The following is a 17935-nucleotide window of genomic DNA, read 5'->3' as shown; positions in this document are numbered from 1 at the left end:
ACGCTTTGTGCTTGTTGGCAACACGAGTGGGCAGGTGGCTGCAGTCCAACCCTCTGTCATTTCGGCCCCGCTCACTCTGTGGGGCTGGGAGGTGTTGGCTGCCTGGGGGGTGTGGATTGGGGCGGATTGGTGGATTTTTGATAGGGGCCACTGCATTGAAGGGTGAAAGGTATCCTCCACTGCCTTTACAGTGGCTGCTGAACAAACCCACTTGGGTTCATCAATGGCCCCTGACTATTGCAGTGTGATGTCATGGTTTGCCTCAGATACCTCGGGTTTCTCCCTGTAGATTTCCCCAGGTGTGCCAATCACCTCTCCTTTCCCCACCCTGACCCCTGCTGAGCGCTGTCTGTCAGTCCTGGCATTCCAGAAGGGTGATTGGCAGAGTTCAAAAGATGCCTTTCAGCCCTGGGGGACACTGGGCCATCCAGGTGTCATTTGTCCCTGAGACTTCCCCCCCTTACCTGGTTGGTGGGATCCCTACCCCTTCCCTCCTCCTCTCCCCGGGGTAAAAGGAGCAGCAACCATGCGGTTCGGGAGTTCTGTTGGAGCTGTTGCTGCATTCAGCAGCAGAGCTGTGGGCCAGGAATAAAGCTCTGGATCGAAACCCTCCAGCAGAACCCGACTCCTTTTCCTTCACCATCGCCTTGAAGCTTCTCCACCAGAGGTAAACCTGAGCTCCTGCATACCTGGACTTGTCCCAAGCGCCCAGCTGCAGCACACAGCTGGCCAAAGGTGTCTCTGAGGTGAAAACACCACAGTTGCTGCCTTTGGTGAAGCAGCAAGGGCCAGACAGGCCAGGCAGGTCCCATCCAGTTATATTGGTAATTAATTCCAATACCTGACGGAGGAGAAACTGCTTTCCCTTTGTGAATTGGTTCAGGAACAATTACAGCAGGACACATTGAGCCTTCTATGAGCCTGGAATACTCCCATCTTTGTGATAAAGAAGTCTGGGAAGTGGAGGTTGTTACAAGACCTCTGAAAAGTCAATGCAGTGCTGGAAGGCACGGGGGCATTGCAGCCTGGAATGCCCTCGCCCACCATGATCCCCGTGGGATGGGAGATCTTGGTCTTTGATTTGAAAGATTGTTTTTTAATGATTCCTTTGCATCCTGATGATCAGCCAAGTTTGCCTTCACAGTGCCTTCAGTCAACATGCTGAACCTACTCAGAGGTATCAGTGGAAGGTTTTGCCACAGGGCTGTCACATCAGCCTGATTATTTGCCAGTGGTATGTGGCTCAGGCCTTGTCTGGTGTGCGTGATCAGTTTCCTGATGCGTGTTTTTACCATTATATGGATGATATCCTGGTGGTGGCATCCAGCCAGGATGAGTTGCTGAGGATACAGCCTCGGCTGTTTGCTGCCCTGCAGGCTTACCGGCTGTGGGTGGCCCTGGAGAAGGTTCAGCAGCACCCTCCTTGGAAGTGTTTGGGGGTCAAAATTCTTGACCAAACCATTCAGCAGCAGGAGGTGCAATTCTCAGATTCTATTCAGACCTTGAATGATACCCAGAAGTTGATGGTGTCATCAGCTGGTTGTGTCCTTACCTCAGGCTGACCAGAGAACAGTTGTCCCTGTTGCATGATACTCTGAACGGGGACCCTGACTTGAGGTCTCCTCAGGAATTGACTCCTGCAGTGTGATGGGTGCTGGAGGAGGTTCAGAGGGCTGTTTCTGCTCGTCAGGTTCACTGAATAGATCCTTACGTTGATGTCACTGTTTTTGTTACTGATCCAGATTTTCATCCTGTGGGTATCATTGGCCAGTGGAGTGACAAGTGGTCTGATCCCTTGCATGTTTTGGAATGGGTCTTTTTACCCCTCCAGCCAAATGCACCTGTCCCCACAGACACTGGAGTGCGATGAGTACCTGCAAAGTGCACCTGCCCTGACATGGAACATCAAAACCAGAATGTGGCCAACAGGCAACCTTTGAATGATGACCAAGATAACGACCAAGATGAGGGCCAAGACAATGACCAAGATGACAACCATCAATCAGATGGCCCTTCCACGACTGGGGACTCAATTTTATCTTGTTTTCTGAATAGGACTGTTTTGAACTAGAATAAGCATATGGCTTAGAATTGATAGTGCATTTTATAAGAGACAATCACAAGACCTAATGTCTCTGGCCATTTCAATCTGATCTGATGGAGGGACCTCTGGAGCTGTGTTTGTTCTCCTTCCTGCAAGGGGCCACACACAGGACTACAAACACTGCCTCCATCTTTAAACAAAAAGGGGGACCTGTGGATGCCATGGGACAGAGAGAGAGAAACGGCAAGTGTTCCTCACAGCACCTTGTGAGAACTTTCAGGGAGTTGTAAGAATGTGATAACTCGTCAGTAATAAACAATCTGCAGGTGGTGTTTTGCTACTTCATCTTTCTGTTCTTCTCAAGGATTGTGTATGAGAAAGGTGTTTTTGTTAAGCAGCCAATCAAATAGAATCTATCGTGTCACTCTATATAAACCGCGTGGTTCTCTTGAATAAAGCCTTCCTTGCTCTTTCTGCAATCCTGCCTCCTGCCTGTTCCTATGTCATTCTCAGCACGAGAGTGACATGTGCCAGATCAACCTTGGAGCAGAGCAGTAGGGAACCAGGTTTCCTTATCCCAGTAAATAAAGCACCTTCAGGCTCTGCTGGTCGCTGCAAGGGTTGGCCGTAGGCCCCATGGGGACACGGAGGGGCAGGATGGGGCCCTGCAGGGATGGCTGTGAGAGCAGGGGTACCCAGCTCCCCCCACCCCCAGTGCTGCCGGGTCCCACATCTCCCAAAAGCAGCAAGAAAGAATGCAGCAGTAAGAAAATAAAGCTTTATTGGGAAAAGCAGCATTGTACAAAGAGCTGCAGCATAGAACCCTGAGAAGTTGCAATCTTCCTGATTGAGAACAGCAAGAGGAAACCAAGAAGGGGCTGGGGGGAGCAGGACCTGCCTGTATGTGAGGCTGTGTGAGCACAGAGGTCCCTCTGAATTGTTTCAGAGCACCCCGTGGCAGTAGCACCTCCCTCTGGGGTCCCCCTCATCCCAAACCTTCCCCAAGTTTGGGCAGTTTGGCAGGAGCTGAAGAAAGTGGAAAATCTCATTTTTTCATCCTCCCTATCCCCCATTCCCTTGCTCTGTCTGCAGGGACAGGCACCCATGGTGAGCTCCAGCCCTGCCATGTGTCACTAGGGTGATATTTGCATATGCAAATAAAACAGGTTAATTTACATGCCTGTCTCCATCAGCTCCTGTTAAAACACTGCACTCCACGCCTGCCTCAGCACTGAGGTCCCACTGCACCACGACAGCCTCAGCTGCAGCTCCACTTTGGCACCAGCCTCGCACTTGCCAGCCTGGCTCTGGCTCAGCGTGGTGGCTCTGGCTCAGTCCCTCTGGCACAGCGTCACCACTCGCCCCTCACACAGCCAAAACACGGGGTACAGGGGCTCAGTGAACACGCTGTGGAAGGAGTGGATGAGTTTTGTCCTCTCCCCGAGGCCGTAGAAGGAGAGGAGCCCCTTGCCATAATCCAGGCTGACCCCCAGGTTCTTATAGAGCTGCTCCTGGATTTTCTGGGCGCGGCCCTTGTGCCAGGCCAGGTAACAATCCTCCCTCACCTGCAGCCCCCAGGAGCCCCCATCCAGGCCGATGTTGAACCTGTGGCCCTGCTGCTGCTCCTGGGGCAGCCCCCGGTAGGTGACCCCCAGGATGACAGAGTGGCTGGAGATCTTCACCTCCCAGTAGTGGTGGCCGGGGCCGTAGCTCTGCGTGCACAGCACCTGCCAGGGCTGGAAGCGGGGGCCCTGCCCCTGCCCAGGGACGCTGCCAGGACGGTGCTTGGCTTTGTGGGCACCTTTGGACACCTCCAGGTACTTGTTGGCAGTCTCGGGGTCGAAAGTCAGGTTGCGGTGGTCTGGGGGGAGCAAGGGCACAGATGGGGCTGAAATGCTTCCTCAGACCTTTATGCCCTCCCAGCAGTGATGGGGTTTAAATTCTGTAGGCCTGGCTCCCAAAATGGAAGGGAACAGGTTGTTTGGAGAGGAAGGGTAGTGGGGAGGATGCAATACCTGCCCTAGAGGGAATGGAAAAGCCCAGAAATAGCTGTTGAGGCACTGAGACACTGATATTTTGCAGTCCTTGCACAACCCAGCTCACAACTGAGTGGCCATTGTGACTGCGGTGGCTCTGTGGCCATTTTGGCAGGGATGTGCTTGGTTTTAAGAGCAAAAAGTACCAGTGTGGGTTGGGAGAGGGGGAGAAAACCAGGTGTTAAGTGAGCAAATATGGTATTGTAGGGAGTTATTCTCCTCTGCATGGGCTGTGAAAGCTCCTGCTGTGGGCATTCCCTGGCCACCAGCACCTCACCTGCTTCCCTCAACACCTGGGCCTGGCAGCTGGCTGGGCTCCTGCCTGCTCCCCATAAATAACAAGGGGTTCCTATTAATAACCCTAAGAATGCTCTGTGGGGCCTGAAGGAAGGAATTCCTACAGGTCCCATAGGCAGCAAGAGTGATATGACCAACATGGCATTATCTAAACCAACAGGGAGGAGATGAGAAGAGAAACACAGAGGAATTTCCTAAAAGCAGGAGGGGGCTGGCCTGGGGAGGAAAGGGGACATGAAGGACTGTAACTGAAGGAATGCTGAGGCCACATCCCTGGATAGAGAGCAATGACTGCAGGCAGGGCTCTGGACTGGGGCTATGCCATGCAGGGCAGTGACTGATCCAATACCAGGCAGCCTCAGTTCCATGGAAAGCACTTCCTGGTGCTGCCAATTCCCTTAGTGGGTCCTTTCCCATCCCAGCCCATCCACCCTGCCCCTACACCACCCTTCTCTGCATTTAGGGAGAAACATTGGAAGAACCAGGGAAGGAGGCCCTGTCCCTGCAGCCACAACCACCCCCCTCCCAGGAAGGAGCCTGGCTTGGTGACATCTTTTCCTTCTGGGGACTCCAGTGAGGTGCTGTCCCTGGAGCCCCCTGTGCTCCTTACCCTTCAGAAGCTCAGCTCGGAGCTGACACTTGGGGAGAGGGGCCACAGCCTTCACTGCCAGTTCCTGGGCATGCACTGGCTCTGTGGAGGATGGAAACAGGCTTTTGGAGTAATGCCACCCCAAAACTTCTTTCTTCCTGTCTTCATGGGAAGAAAAGGAAAAGGAGGAAGAGGAGGAGTCCATTGTATCCAAACCTGGGAGCAGGCATGTGCCACCATGGTTCAGCATTCCCAGCAAGGAGGGGCCACAGGGAGGCCACTCAGCTCATCCCACTTCATCTGCTGACCAGTAAATGTGTGTCCCATCCCAAATCCCTGTGCCCAGCAGCTGTGTCCCCAGCAGTGACACAGGCCAGGCTCATCTTCAGGATGACTCAGAGCCCTTCAAAGTGCCCCTGAGAGCAGGAGGGTTACCTTGGCCAGCAGGGCTGGGGGCTTTGGGGGCCACACAGCCAGGCAGGTCCTCCAGCAGGAGCCTGGAGATGCTGGTGAGGATCTCAGAGATGGGCTTGATCACAGCAGCCACATCAAACTCCACAGGCACCAGCACCTCTGGGCTCTCCAGAGGTGGGAGCAGGGGGAACTCCTGCAGACAGACACACAGACACCATGCACCAGTCTGGGGAGGACTGTGCAAACCCATTTGCAATCACCATGTCTCCCCAGTGGGCAACAGGAGCATCCCAGCATTGCCCACACAACTTTTCAGGGACCCCCAAAACCCAGCTCTTCCCCATAGCCCCAGCACAACCCTGAGCCAAACTGAGGATGTGTTCCCAGTGAAAATGGGTTGGACATGATCCTGCTGTCATCAAAAGGGTGCAGGCCCAAGCAGGGGAGGACACAGTGCCAGGGTGGTACCTGCAGGAAGGTCCTGTGCTCAGGGCAGGCCAGCAGGCTCTGAGCCCTCTCCCTGTGCTGCCCAAGGACATCCAGGCGGTCCCTACACAGGTTCCAGTTCTTGTCCACATGCTCCAGTGCTGCCCTCTGCTCTTGCTCAATCCTGGCCACTGTCTGACGCTGGAAATCCTCCAGAGCTATCTTCAGGTGGGTGAATTTGCTCTGGATCCCATTTTTGAGCTCAGAGCAGTCCTAGGCAGGAAGAGCCATGAGAACCAGTGTGCTCCCACCCACAGGCCAGCACAGGGAGGCTGCAGAGTTACCTTGATGCTCTCTGTCTGCAACTCGAGCTCCTTCATTGTCTGCTCAATCCTCTCTGATTCCTCCTGGGCTTTTTCCAGGGATTCTTTCAAAAAGGTCTGTGAAAGGAGGCATAGAATAACATAGAGTAGTTGGAAAAGACCTCCAAGATCATCAAGTTCAGCTGTGACCGTGTTCGCAGGGGTTTTAGGATGAGGGAAGAGACGAGGATCTGACTCCATGTTTCAGAAGGCTTGATTTATTTTTTATTATATATATTATATTAAAACTATACTAAAAGAATAGAAGAAAGGATTTCATCAGAAGGCTAGGTAAGAATAGAAAAAGAAAGAACGATAACAAAGGCTTGTGTCTTGGACAGAGAGTCTGAGCCAGCTGACTGTGATTGGCCTTTAATTAAAAACAAGCACATGAGACCAATCACAGATGCACCTGGTGCATTCCTCAGCAGCAGATAACCATTGGTTACATTTTGTTCCTGAGGCCTCTCAGCTTCTCAGAAGGAAAAACCCTAAGGAAAAGGATTTTTCATAAAAGATGTCTGTGACATTCAGCCTATGACTGAACACCTTCAGCTAGCCCAGAGCACTGAGCTTCATATCCAGCCATTCCTCCCAGTCATGTCCAGTTGCACATCCTGTGGAACAGCCCAGTGCTGCCCACCTGGCCCCCAGGACCCTCTCAGGGCTGTAGGACAAGCCTAACAGGGAAGGAGGCAGCTTGGGAAGGCGACTCTGTGTCAGGATAACAAAGAAGTGATTTTTTGTGCTGCCTTTCACTCCATTTTTAGCTGTTTCCTCTAGATCAGAGAGTAACAAACACATTGGGCACAGTTCATCTCGTGCTGCTGGATTTACCCAGCTCACTGTTGCTCCTGACAACACCTGGTTCCTCAAGGAGCAGCCGGGCACTGGTGGCACCTCCCTGGTCAGCCCCTGTCCAGCTGAGCTGGGCAGTCTGGCACACAGAGGGACATCATGTCCCTGCAGCAGGACACGGGGCAGTGGGGTGGATATTGTGAAAAACGACAAACACTTGTTTTTAAAATTTTAAAAGTTTAAGAGTAATAAAATGGTTATAAAAAAACCAAAGAGTTACGGACATCCAGGTACCTTTTTCTGGGCAGCATGAGCCCGAAAAAGGACACCCATTAACAAAGGATTAACCCTTAAAAGCAACTGCCTGTTGCATATTCATACACTTCATACATGATGTATAAATTCCATTCAAATACAGGATTCTCTCTGGTCATCATCAACTTCTTCCTCTGAATCCTAACAGCGCCTTCGTGGCAGGAACAAGTTCGTTTCTTCTGATAAGAGGGCAATAAATTATTTTTTCTGTAAGATTTAGGTGTCCTGTGGCTGCTATCTCACTGCAAGTCCTTTCTTAAAAAAAATATCTTACATAGCAGTTTCTATTTTAACATTTTTTGTAACCTAAAACTATATTTAACGCAGTACTTAAGAGAATTAATACAGCATTACTTTCTAACACAACACATATAATATTCATTTTCAGATTTGCGAAAAGCCAATCACAAAATACACATTTTTCACAGATACTGTGCATGCCCGAGCTGTCACAACACCCCCCGTTCCCCCGTGGCCCCAGCCGTGTCACCCACCTGCTTTTTGGCTCGCTCCTCCTCGAAGAGCACCCTGCGGTGCGGGCGGCAGTCGCGCACGGTGCAGACGCAGCAGATGCAGCGCCGCTCGTCCTCGCAGAACAGCTCCAGGGGCCGCCCGTGCCGCGGGCACAGCTCGGCCGGGGCCGCCTCGCCCCGGCCCGCGGCGCAGCCCCGCTCCTCGCTGTCCCGGGCCAGCTCCACCACGCTGTGCAGGGTGACATTCTTCTCCAGCTCCGGGCGCCGCTCGAAGACCCTGCGGCACTCGGGGCAGGTGATGCTCGGGTCGGGCTCCTGCCTTCGCTTGTCCCAGTGGTCGCTGATGCAGCGCTTGCAGAAGTTGTGGCCGCAGGGCAAGGTCACGGGCACCCTGAACAGCTCCAGGCAGATGGAACACACCAGCTTCTCCTCCAGCTTCTGCGACATGGACGATGCCATCCTGCCTGCGCCGGAGATCAGGCGAGAAGCCGGGAAATAGAAACTCGCGAGCGCAGAGGAGGAGGAGGAGGAGGAGGAGGTGGTGACGCTGTGCCCAGAGGCGGGGCAGGGCTCCCGGCCAGACTCCTGAAGTGACACCCGGTGGCTGTCCCCTGGTCACACAGGCTGCAGAGGAAGGACTGGAGCTGTTCCAGTGCAGAGGGAGGGCTGCGAGGCACGGTGGGACACTCCGGAGAGGATGGAATGCTGCGGTGACAGCACAGGGGGACACGCAGGAGGCTGACAGGGATCAGAGCAATGTGTGTTTCCATGAACACGTTTGCTGGGCACACATCCATGTGCAATTGGATTTTCACTCCTTTATTGCCTTTTGAAGGAACTTCCAGGCATCCTCAGCTCTGCCAGGGCTGGGTCCCTGAGCTGAGCATGGCAGGGTGTGATGGTGTTCGCAGGGGTCCCAGGACGAGAGAAGAGACGAGAATCTTGACTCCATGTTCCAGAAGGCTGATTTATTATTTTATGATATATAGAGTATATTAAAAGAAAATTATATATTAAAACTATACTAAAAGAATAGAAGAAAGGATTTCATCAGAAGGCTTGCAAGGAATAGAAAGGAATGATGATAAAATCTTGTGACTGACCAGAGAGTCCGAGCCAGCTGACTGTGATTGGCCTTTAATTAAAAACAACCACATGAGACCAGTCACAGATGCACCTGGTGCATTCCACAGCAGCAGATTCGTTTCTGAGGCCTCTCAGCTTCTCAGGAGAAAAGATCCTAACAAAAGGATTTTTCATAAAAGATGTCTGTGACAGCAGTGCCCCCTGGCACAGAGACCTCTGTGCAGAGCTCCAGCCTGGGAACCAGCAGAGAGGCACCCACTGCTGCTGTGGCCACATGTCACCTCCCTGTGCCCTGGCAAGGCTGTGACACAAGGCTGTGACACACACCAGCACCATGTTCTTCCCTTGCATCTTCTAAACCACAGCTCCTGCAGTTTGCCATGTCCCCATGCACACCCACCACACCTTTTCCTATGAACTTCCTTGCAATACCTGTGCACATCAGCACCCTGAAACAGAATAAAGATGCCACCTGGGCCACCTGTCCCTGCTCAGGTGGAGTCTCCTGCCCAGAGGCCACTGCAATGCCTGTGTACTGCAAACCTTCCCCTCGTTGTCACAGTTCAGTTTCAGTTTACCCTGCCCAAGCCTTATCTCTGTGCCAGGCCCATGTGCTATCTTGCTCATGTTCCCAGCCTTGTTTTTCCAGCCTCCCCTCATGAGCAGCTTCCCTTTTACCTGCACAGGTGAGGGCAAGCAGGGAGCAGGTCTCTGGATCATCCAGACCAGCTTCCATAGCACAGGCAGGCTCAGAGCCATCCCCCTGAACATGGGAGAGAGCTTGGGCTTGGGATATGTCACAACTCGCTGCATGTCCCAGCACGCTTCAGCTCCAAAACATTCCTTCAGGCTGCAGCTGTCAATTCTGACCAAATATTTAAAGCCCAGAGAGGCTAACATGACCTGTGTCTCTGCCTGGAACCTGTGTCCCCAGCGTGGGCACCTCCTCAGTACACTCAGCCCAGCTTAAACCAGACCCCAGAATCCTTCAGCTGGGGAGGAGCTCAGGGAGCTCTGGAGTAACTGGAAACAGCCCTGAGCACAGGCAGCAGGGGGGCACTTCAGCCCCATCCCAACTGTTTGCTGAAGGCTCCAATTTCCAGTGGTAGAAGGAACATCAGAAAAAGGGAACCAGAGCTGGGAAGAGCAGCTGTACCAGCAGGAACATGTTGGTATTTGGGGGTCCATGTGAACAGGAGATGCACAGTGCAGCACAGCAGAGAGCAGAGGCTCTCCAAGGCCTGGGAACAGGACCTGCAGCAGCAGTGCCAGGCCACCAGCAGCAGCAGCAGCAGCTCTGCTTCTGCTCCCTGCCCATGCCAGGAATGTCCTGTCCAGGAGAGAGGGAAAGGAGGCTGAGGCCCACGTGCTTGGGTAGCTGAAGCCACCTCCACAAACACTGACTTTGTGCACGTTTACCACCTATGTAGCCACGTGTGGAAACCCAGGGCACTGGGAACATTTCTCTGTCTGCTCTGGGGTGCCTTGACCCCCAGGGGAGCACTGACTTTGACCCTCATTCATGGAGAAAGTTTCCCAGACTTCAAGAATCCACAGAAGTGTGAAATAGGTTATAGAGAGTAGTGTAGGTGTTATCACTTGGTGAGAAACTTAGGTTTTGGAATTTTTAGTATGTTGTGGACGGAAGCAAGATGGAGGGCACAGGGTGTCATCCTGGGTTTCTTCTTCATGCTTCTTCTCCTTCTTCTTCATGGGTTTGGGTGGCATTTTTTAATTGGGCAGAAAAGTCCTCACTGGGGGCTCTTTTGGATCAGTTATTGGGTTAAAAGGGAAAATAATCCAGGTGTCAGCTCTTAATTGGATAGTTTAGTCTTAAAAGACCTTGTAACAAGAGATTGTTGGCCATTTTGTGCCTTCTAATGAAAAGCCGCTGAACTCACAGTAATGAGACTGTTTTACTGATAAGAGATAATAAACACTTGAGTCTGAACATGAATTATTGTGTCAAGTGCCTTCAGTCCAGACCCAGACAAACCAATGACTGGTACCCCCACAGTTACACTCTTCTCAAACTACAACATCCAAGAAGGGAAGTGACTCTGGTCAGTGAAGGGCTGCCCATCTCCCCTGCACCCTGCTGAGCTCCCCAGCTCTGGGCCAACTGCCCAGGGTAAGAGGCTCTTCCCAATAAAGACAGCTTTGCCAGCACTGCTCAGAGAGTGTTTAATCAGACTCATCTCTCCAGGAGGACTGCACAATTAAAATCTGATACAGTCCTGAAGCACAGCACTGTGAGAGGACGAAATCCAGGCTGGCCTGGCTCTGTTTGCTCCATAAACAAGCAAAAGGAAAACTGTGATTCTTTCAGGGAAGCAAGGCAGAGCATCTCTGGGGAGATGCAGCCTGCCAGCCACTGCTCAGCTCTGCTGCAGAATCAGGAGCAAGGTTTCAGCCTGGCCATGGATTCATTTTGAAATGTTCTCGTTAAGCAGCTGCCAGCCCTGTGAGCCCCCAATGCCAGCTCCCAGCACAGGGGAGCTGGGAGCTGAGACTTTGTCATTTCCCTCCTGAGGGACTGAGGGGAGCACAGGAAATCCAGGAGCCAGCATCCCACAGACACAGAGGGGACAGTTCCTAGTAGATGCCGTAGGTGGGCTCCTGTGTGTCCCGGTACCTGTCCAGGTACCTCAGGGGCTGGTGCCGAGGGAACTTCACCTGCGGAGGGTGGTACGGGGGCGGCCGCACGAACTCGAACACCGGCTCCCTCATGTCTGCAGAGAGTGACAGGTCAGCAGGGGCTCACATCTGAACCCCACACCCCCCTCACCACACAGGACAGGGCTGCTTAAACATGCCCTTGGAGTTATTTTAAAATCTTCAGCCAAGGGTTAGGGGCTGCTCCTTCAGGCTGCTGTTAGTTTGGAGGAGCATGGCTCAGGAAGGGCTTAGTCTGTGCTGATCCTGGGCAAGTGCCAGGACCAACTGAGAGCCTGCAGCCACAGGGCCATGTCCCACCCACAGACCCCCTCCAGAGACCCCGTTCCTTACTGAGCAGCTGATGGAAGGTGGAAGTGACAGAGCTGTCCCACTGACACTGGAAAAATGCCAGCCCTGCTGGGGTCATGGCATCCTTATGTTTTCTGTAGAAGTCAAACGTGCTAAAGGTTCTCATCTTCAGGCTGTAGCTGGAAACAAGACACAAGCACCAGGTGAACCTCTCCTTGCAGCAATACCCTGCTCCACATCACCCCAGGGCATATGACACAGGTGGAAAAGGAAACCACTAAGAGAAACTCTCCCAGTGTCTCCAGCTCCGTGCACATTTCTGGGCAGGACAAACCACTCTCTAACATCCTGTTCTGTAACAACAGGACTCTGCACTGCTGGGATTGTGGCTGCAGAGGACACACAAACCCAAAGCAGCCCTGGAGAACTCTGCAGAGTGACAGGAGCTGCTCCTCTAGTGCAGTGACAGGTACACAAACCCCAAAGCAGCAGCAGCCAAGGCCAGCAGGAGCAGAGGAATTACCAAGGCGTGGGCCGAGCGTCCTGGCTGAAGTCGATGGGACCGAGTTGCTTGAAGAGCAGGAAGATGAAGCGGTGGTAGCCTGTCCCCATGGCAGGGAAGGGGGGCAGGTAGTGGCACATCTCCTTACCAGCCTTGATGTCACTGCCTGGGATGTTGGTCCTGAACACAAACACATTTACACTCATTTCCCTCCAGCAGATTCCTCCAGGACTGCAAATCCCTCTGCCATGCTGTGATGTGATTTATGCCCCATTTGATAAGGGAACAGATAACAGAGATTGCTTTCACTACAGGAAAAATCCCACCCAGTGACTGGAATGTTGAACAGCAGCAACATCTGGAACTCCTGCATCCTTAGCAGGACCCAGAACACAGGGCTAAAGGAGCTGATGGCAGGAGCACCAGGAAAATCCATGGATTCTGAGCTGCTGGAGGAGTTTCTGCCCAGCCCACAGGCACAGAGCACCTGGCTCTGATGTACTCACACCAGCCAGTGGAGGTACTCCGAGTCTGCATCCCTCAAATGTCCATCTGCCAACACACAACAGGGAAAAGTGACTTAGGGACACCCTGGTGCCATCATCCCCCCCAAAGTGAGAATGCCCAGACCTGCTTTGAGCAGAGAGAGCAGCTCAAGACCACCCAGCATTCCTTCCCTAGCAGAAAAGGAACTCAATCCTATAGGACTAAGTTTAAAACAAGGAGCAAAGAACTCCTCAGATCTAATTCCAAGATTCTTGAAATCTTCTTGGGCAGCTGCATCCTTCACTGTGCCTTGGTCTTTCAGGGTGAACATTGTCAGCAAAAGCTGCCTTCTAGGCAGACCGCCAAGGAAGAGGAGTTTGGAGGTAACAATTCTGTCTCACTATAGAGGAAACAAATGTTTGGAGGTAACAATTCTGTCTCACTATAGAGGAAACAATTTCCTGACTCCCATCTTTGGGAGTCAGGAAATTGTTTCCTCTATAGTGAGACACAGGTCCTGTTGTGTCACTGTCCCTTCTCTCAACTGTAACAGGTTTGGGGAGGCTACAATCTTTCCTCCATATGTAATATGTCCCAGTCTAACAGATATAATCGTAGAATCACAGCACAGTTTGGGCTGGAAGGGACCTTAAAGCTCGTCCCACCCCCTCCCATGGGCAGGGACACCTTCCACTAGACCAGGCTGCTCCAACTTGGCCTTGAACACTTCCAGTGTTCATCATCTCTGTGCAGCCAAAAGAATCAGGAGTCAACCAAAAGCTGAGTGAAACAACCCAGTTCAAACATGTTCCTTCAAAGAACTTGCTGCTCACCTGGATTTGTGAGCAACAAGGTCCAGAGGGAGCCTTTGTCTGCCTCGTATGACACTGCAGGGGGACTGGAAGCCTAAAAGAGCAACACAAAGAGAATGTAAATCACTGACACAACAGCTCCCATGAACTGTGTCTGGGCAAGGCTTGGACACAACACAGACTGGGCCCTGCCAGGCCACTGAGGAATCCACCAGGGCATAAATAACCATCAGCCTCCTGCCAGACAACCTACAATCTCTATCCCTATCACATCCATAAAGTATTTTCCTTCAGCACAGAGGAAACACCCTTGTAAAAGGCATCCCCTGGAATGAAACATGCCCATTGGAAGCACCTGGCAGAAAGAGGCTTCCCAGGGGCTCCAAGCTGTTCCCAGCTCCCCTCACGCACCTCTGACGGAGTCACCATGTTCCCATAGTAGACTGGCACGAGGTACTCGTCCTCCTGGCTGTACTGCACCCTCAGGGCCACCCAGGGGGTGAAGGTGGCTCCCTTGAACAGGTCCCGGAACACCCCGCAGTGCTTGGCCACGCGCTGCTTGTGGAACGGGCCACTGGTCCTCTCCCACTCAGCCCTGACCTCGTCGAGGGGAATGAGCACTGCAAGGAGAGAGGGAGGATGCAGAGGCAGCAGCAGGACACCCAGAGCAGCTGGAGCAGGAAGGGAGGGGCTGGGGCACTGACCAGTCCGGAGCCGTGCTGCCCGTTCCATCTCAGCATTCTGGCGGTTCTCCCTCAGGATCCTCTTCCTTTCCTTGAGCTCCTCTGCCCGTGACAGCCTCTCACGTGGCAGGCCAATGTCTGTCTGGGGCTCTTCAGGGAGGGATGAAAAGAGAGCAGGTGAGACATGGGAGCACTTAAACCAGCCAAACACAAACCCCTGTGAAACACCTGAGTGTGAGACAGAGATTTCCAGAGAACAGGATCACAGAAGGGTTTGGGTTGAAGACCATCCACTTCCAACCCTGCCATGGACAAGGACACCTCCTGTGGTATTCACATGCCCTCTAAACAGAGAGAAGAATGATCAAAACGATTCTTATCTCATTTGCTGCTCCTGTGTTTGTGCTCATGTGGAATGTTCTGGAGATTGTTTACCCAAGGTGATTGCTTGATTGGATTCTGGTGGAATTGTTTATGTTAATTAGTCTGTCAGGTCCAAGCTGTGTCCTGACTGTCTGGAGACAGACAAGTTTTTGAGTGGTATTTTTCAGTAGTAAGAAGTAAGTATGATGTAGTATAGTTATAGTATAATATAATGTAATATAGTATAGTTGTAATAAAGTGAGTGTTCAGCATTCCAAAGCCTTGGAGTCAGATACCAATCCTTCCCAGATGGTGGGGTCACCTGATTTTCCATAACCTCCCACTAGAAAAGACCTGAAAGGACAATCAGGACTTGATTCTCTCCCCTCTGCACCTCCTCTCTCCCCTCTGCACCTCCTTCCCCAGCTCATGGCCCCCCCATTCCCAGCTGTGTTATCTGCTGCAGGCCTGAAGCTCTGGCTCCTTGTCTGCCCTGTGGCACCACTGGGGCTCCAAGGAATCCCTTCTTTGCTCTGTTGTGCTGTTGTGAGGTCCCAAGGATGAGGTGAGAGATGAGAATTTGGCTCCATGTTCTCAGAAGGCTGATTTATATTATATTATATTATATTATATTATATTATATTATATTATATTATATTATATTATATTATATTATATTATATTATATTATATTATATTGCTATACTAAAGAAAGAGAAAGGATACATGAGAAGGCTAAACAAGAATGATCATGAAAGCTCATGACTGACTTCTCAGAGTCTGACACAGCTGATGGTGATTGGTCATTAATTAAAAACAATTCAGACAGAACCAAACAAAGATGCACCTGTTGGTAAATGATCTCCAGACCACATTCACAAGCAATCAGGTAATTATTGTTTGCATTCTTTTCTGAGGCTTCTCAGCTTCCCAGGATAAAATCCTGGGCAAAGAGGATTTTTCAGAAAATATCATGGTGACACTGTTTCATTTGGCAGGCCCTGGCCAGCCTCTGCAGGGGAAGATGAAACAGGAAAGCCTTATAAATATGATTGCCTGACAAAAGATTTTGAGAATATAGAAACTGTAAGCGAGATTGAGATACCTCAGTTACTGAACAACTGGAAAACAATGGTGTGGCCAGCTGAAGGTGATCCCCTTTTGATGGAACAACACCCTCTGCTTGCAGACAGCTCCAAGGCTCAGAGCAGACCCCACTAACTTGGCAGAAGGGGCTCAAAGAGGAGTTTTTAGGGTTTAAAATGTAAAATGTACAGTATGGTAATGTAGTGATTCTTATAGGCTGTATGTAAATGCTGTAGGATTTGTATCTTATACTAGATTGGTTAGTGAGAATTAGAATATTCAGCACAGAAGAAGATTTATGGTATTGTAATGGAAACTTCACTCTCTTTCCCTCTTGCTTTTATTCTTCGCTGTCTCTCTTTGGGGCTCCTGTTCGGGGCCTGCTCCGAGCTGTAGCTGGCAGCTCCCAGCAGGGCCCTGCACCCAGGCCCTTTGCAATAAACCCCAAGTTCCAAAAGGCCCCTGCACCCAGGCCCTTTGCAATAAACCACAAGTTCCAGACCTGGCTTCAGAGATCTCTCATCTCTGTCCCACCTCCCCCGACGCTCCTACAAGCCTCCCTCCCTCTAGAAAACCCTTTTCCCTGGAGACACTGCACTCTGCACAGGGCACAGGGGCTGTGCCAGAGTCCCAGGGGTGCTTTGTGGCCGTGGTACCTGCAGGGGGGTCGCTGTGTTTGCGGTAGGTGTTCCACCAGCGCGGCTCCCGGCCTGCCCGCTCCGCCTGCCGCAGGTAGCGCGCGAAGCTCCGGTACCGCTGCAGCTCCTCCAGGTTCCCCACGTCCACATCCTCGTTGGGCATGGGCCCCAGAGGGGCTGCCCTCTTCCAGAGCACGGCTGAGGGGGAACACACATCCCAGGGGGGTTAGAAGGGAGGAAACGAGCCTGGGATGGGCAGAGCATGGACAGAGCCAGAGCCATCCCCACCTTCCACAGGCATGCTCGTGGAGTCACAGGATGGGCGAGGCTGGTAGGGACCAGAGTCATCTGATCCCCCCCTCCCTGCTCCAGCAGGCTCAGTCCAGGGCACAGAGCACAGGATTGTGTCCAGATGGCTCTGGAATATCCCCAGTGAGGGAGACCCTCTCTGGACAATCTGTTCAGGGCTTGGGCACTGCACAGCGAAGAAGTTCTGCCTCGTGTCCAGGTGGAATTTCCTGGGCATCACTTGGTGTCCGTGGCCTCTGGTGCCATTTCTGGGCCCCTGGAGCGGAGCCTGGGCCCTGCTCTGCCCTCCCTGCAGACAGGGACACACAGGGACGGGCCCCTCTCAGCCCCAGCAGCCTCAGCCTTTCCCCAGGACAGAGCTGCCCCAGTCCCCAGAGCATCTTTGTGGCCCTCCACAGGACCCGCTCCAGGAGCTCCGTGTCTCCCATCCCGAGGAGCCCAGAACTGGACACTGCTCCAGGGGAGGCCTGGTCAGGGCTGAGCAGAGGGGCAGCATCACACCCTGACCTGCTGGAAATGCTCTCCTAACGCACCCTGGGACCAGTGCCCTCCTCGTGCCCAGTGCTGCTCATGGACAGCTCCTTGGCCACCAGGAGCCCCAGCTCCTTCCCCACAGAGCTGCTTCTCCAGCCGCTCAGTCCCGGCCTGCGCTAGTGCCTGGGGCTGTTCCTCCGCAGGTGAAGGACCCTGCACTTGCCTGTGCTGAACTTCAGGGCAGTTCCTCTCTGCCCTTCTCCCCAGCCTGCCCAGAGTCCTCTGAAGAGCTCACAGCACTCTGGGCTATGGGCACCCTCAAGCAACACTGGGCCCAGTATTGAACCCTGGGGGACAACATTACTGACAAGGCCTGGCGTTCGGGACACAGCCGCCCGAGAGCATCCTCCCCTTCGCTCCCCCTTTCCCTGGTGGGTTTCGGGGCTCCCTTGGTTCTCCCGTCTCTCACCGGCCGTTCCGAAGCTCCGCCCGCCGCGGGCCCCGCGAGCGCCGCGCTCAGCAAGGGCGCCGCCATGTTGTGCGCCGCGCTTAGGAAAGGACCCCGTTGCCATCGTGACGGGCGCTGCGCCGCGCAGCCCTATCTTGGAAGGCCCGCCCGCCACGGGGGCGTCCTTCGTGACGCCTGACTCGGGTGGGGCTGCCCCTGGTACTGCCTGATCAGAAGCGTCCCCACAGCCGCCGCTCTTCCCTCCCCCCGGGTTCCCCATCCTCGCCCTTGCCCCACTGAGGGAAGTGCCCCAAACCTCCTTCGTGC

The 17935-nt window shown here is 52.9% G+C and overlaps 2 protein-coding genes across 2 annotated transcripts; both read right to left on the bottom strand.

The window, feature by feature from the left end:
* Nucleotides 1-2808: 2808 nt before the first annotated feature.
* On the bottom strand, nt 2809-10152 carry TRIM65 (tripartite motif containing 65). The gene is made up of 6 exons (XM_036394573.2): nt 7776-10152; nt 6151-6246; nt 5849-6079; nt 5402-5573; nt 4988-5068; nt 2809-3905 (listed from the first exon to the last, which is right to left on the bottom strand). The coding sequence occupies exons 1-6, from the start codon at nt 8211-8213 to the stop codon at nt 3376-3378; spliced, it is 1548 nt and encodes a 515-aa protein (XP_036250466.1). The 5' UTR covers nt 8214-10152; the 3' UTR covers nt 2809-3375.
* Nucleotides 10153-11007: 855 nt separating this feature from the next.
* MRPL38 (mitochondrial ribosomal protein L38) lies at nt 11008-17695 on the bottom strand. The gene is given in 10 exon segments (XM_036394574.2): nt 11008-11572; nt 11850-11986; nt 12331-12489; nt 12816-12861; nt 13629-13701; nt 14019-14227; nt 14312-14440; nt 16396-16575; nt 17630-17668; nt 17671-17695. Coding segments are annotated over 10 exon segments (1134 nt in total). The 3' UTR covers nt 11008-11435.
* Nucleotides 17696-17935: the final 240 nt, after the last annotated feature.

The sequence above is a fragment of the Molothrus ater genome, chromosome 19 (genome assembly GCF_012460135.2).
Source record: "Molothrus ater isolate BHLD 08-10-18 breed brown headed cowbird chromosome 19, BPBGC_Mater_1.1, whole genome shotgun sequence".
Classification (NCBI taxonomy): Eukaryota; Metazoa; Chordata; class Aves; order Passeriformes; family Icteridae; genus Molothrus; species Molothrus ater.
This window is presented reverse-complemented; position numbering and strand designations above follow the sequence as displayed.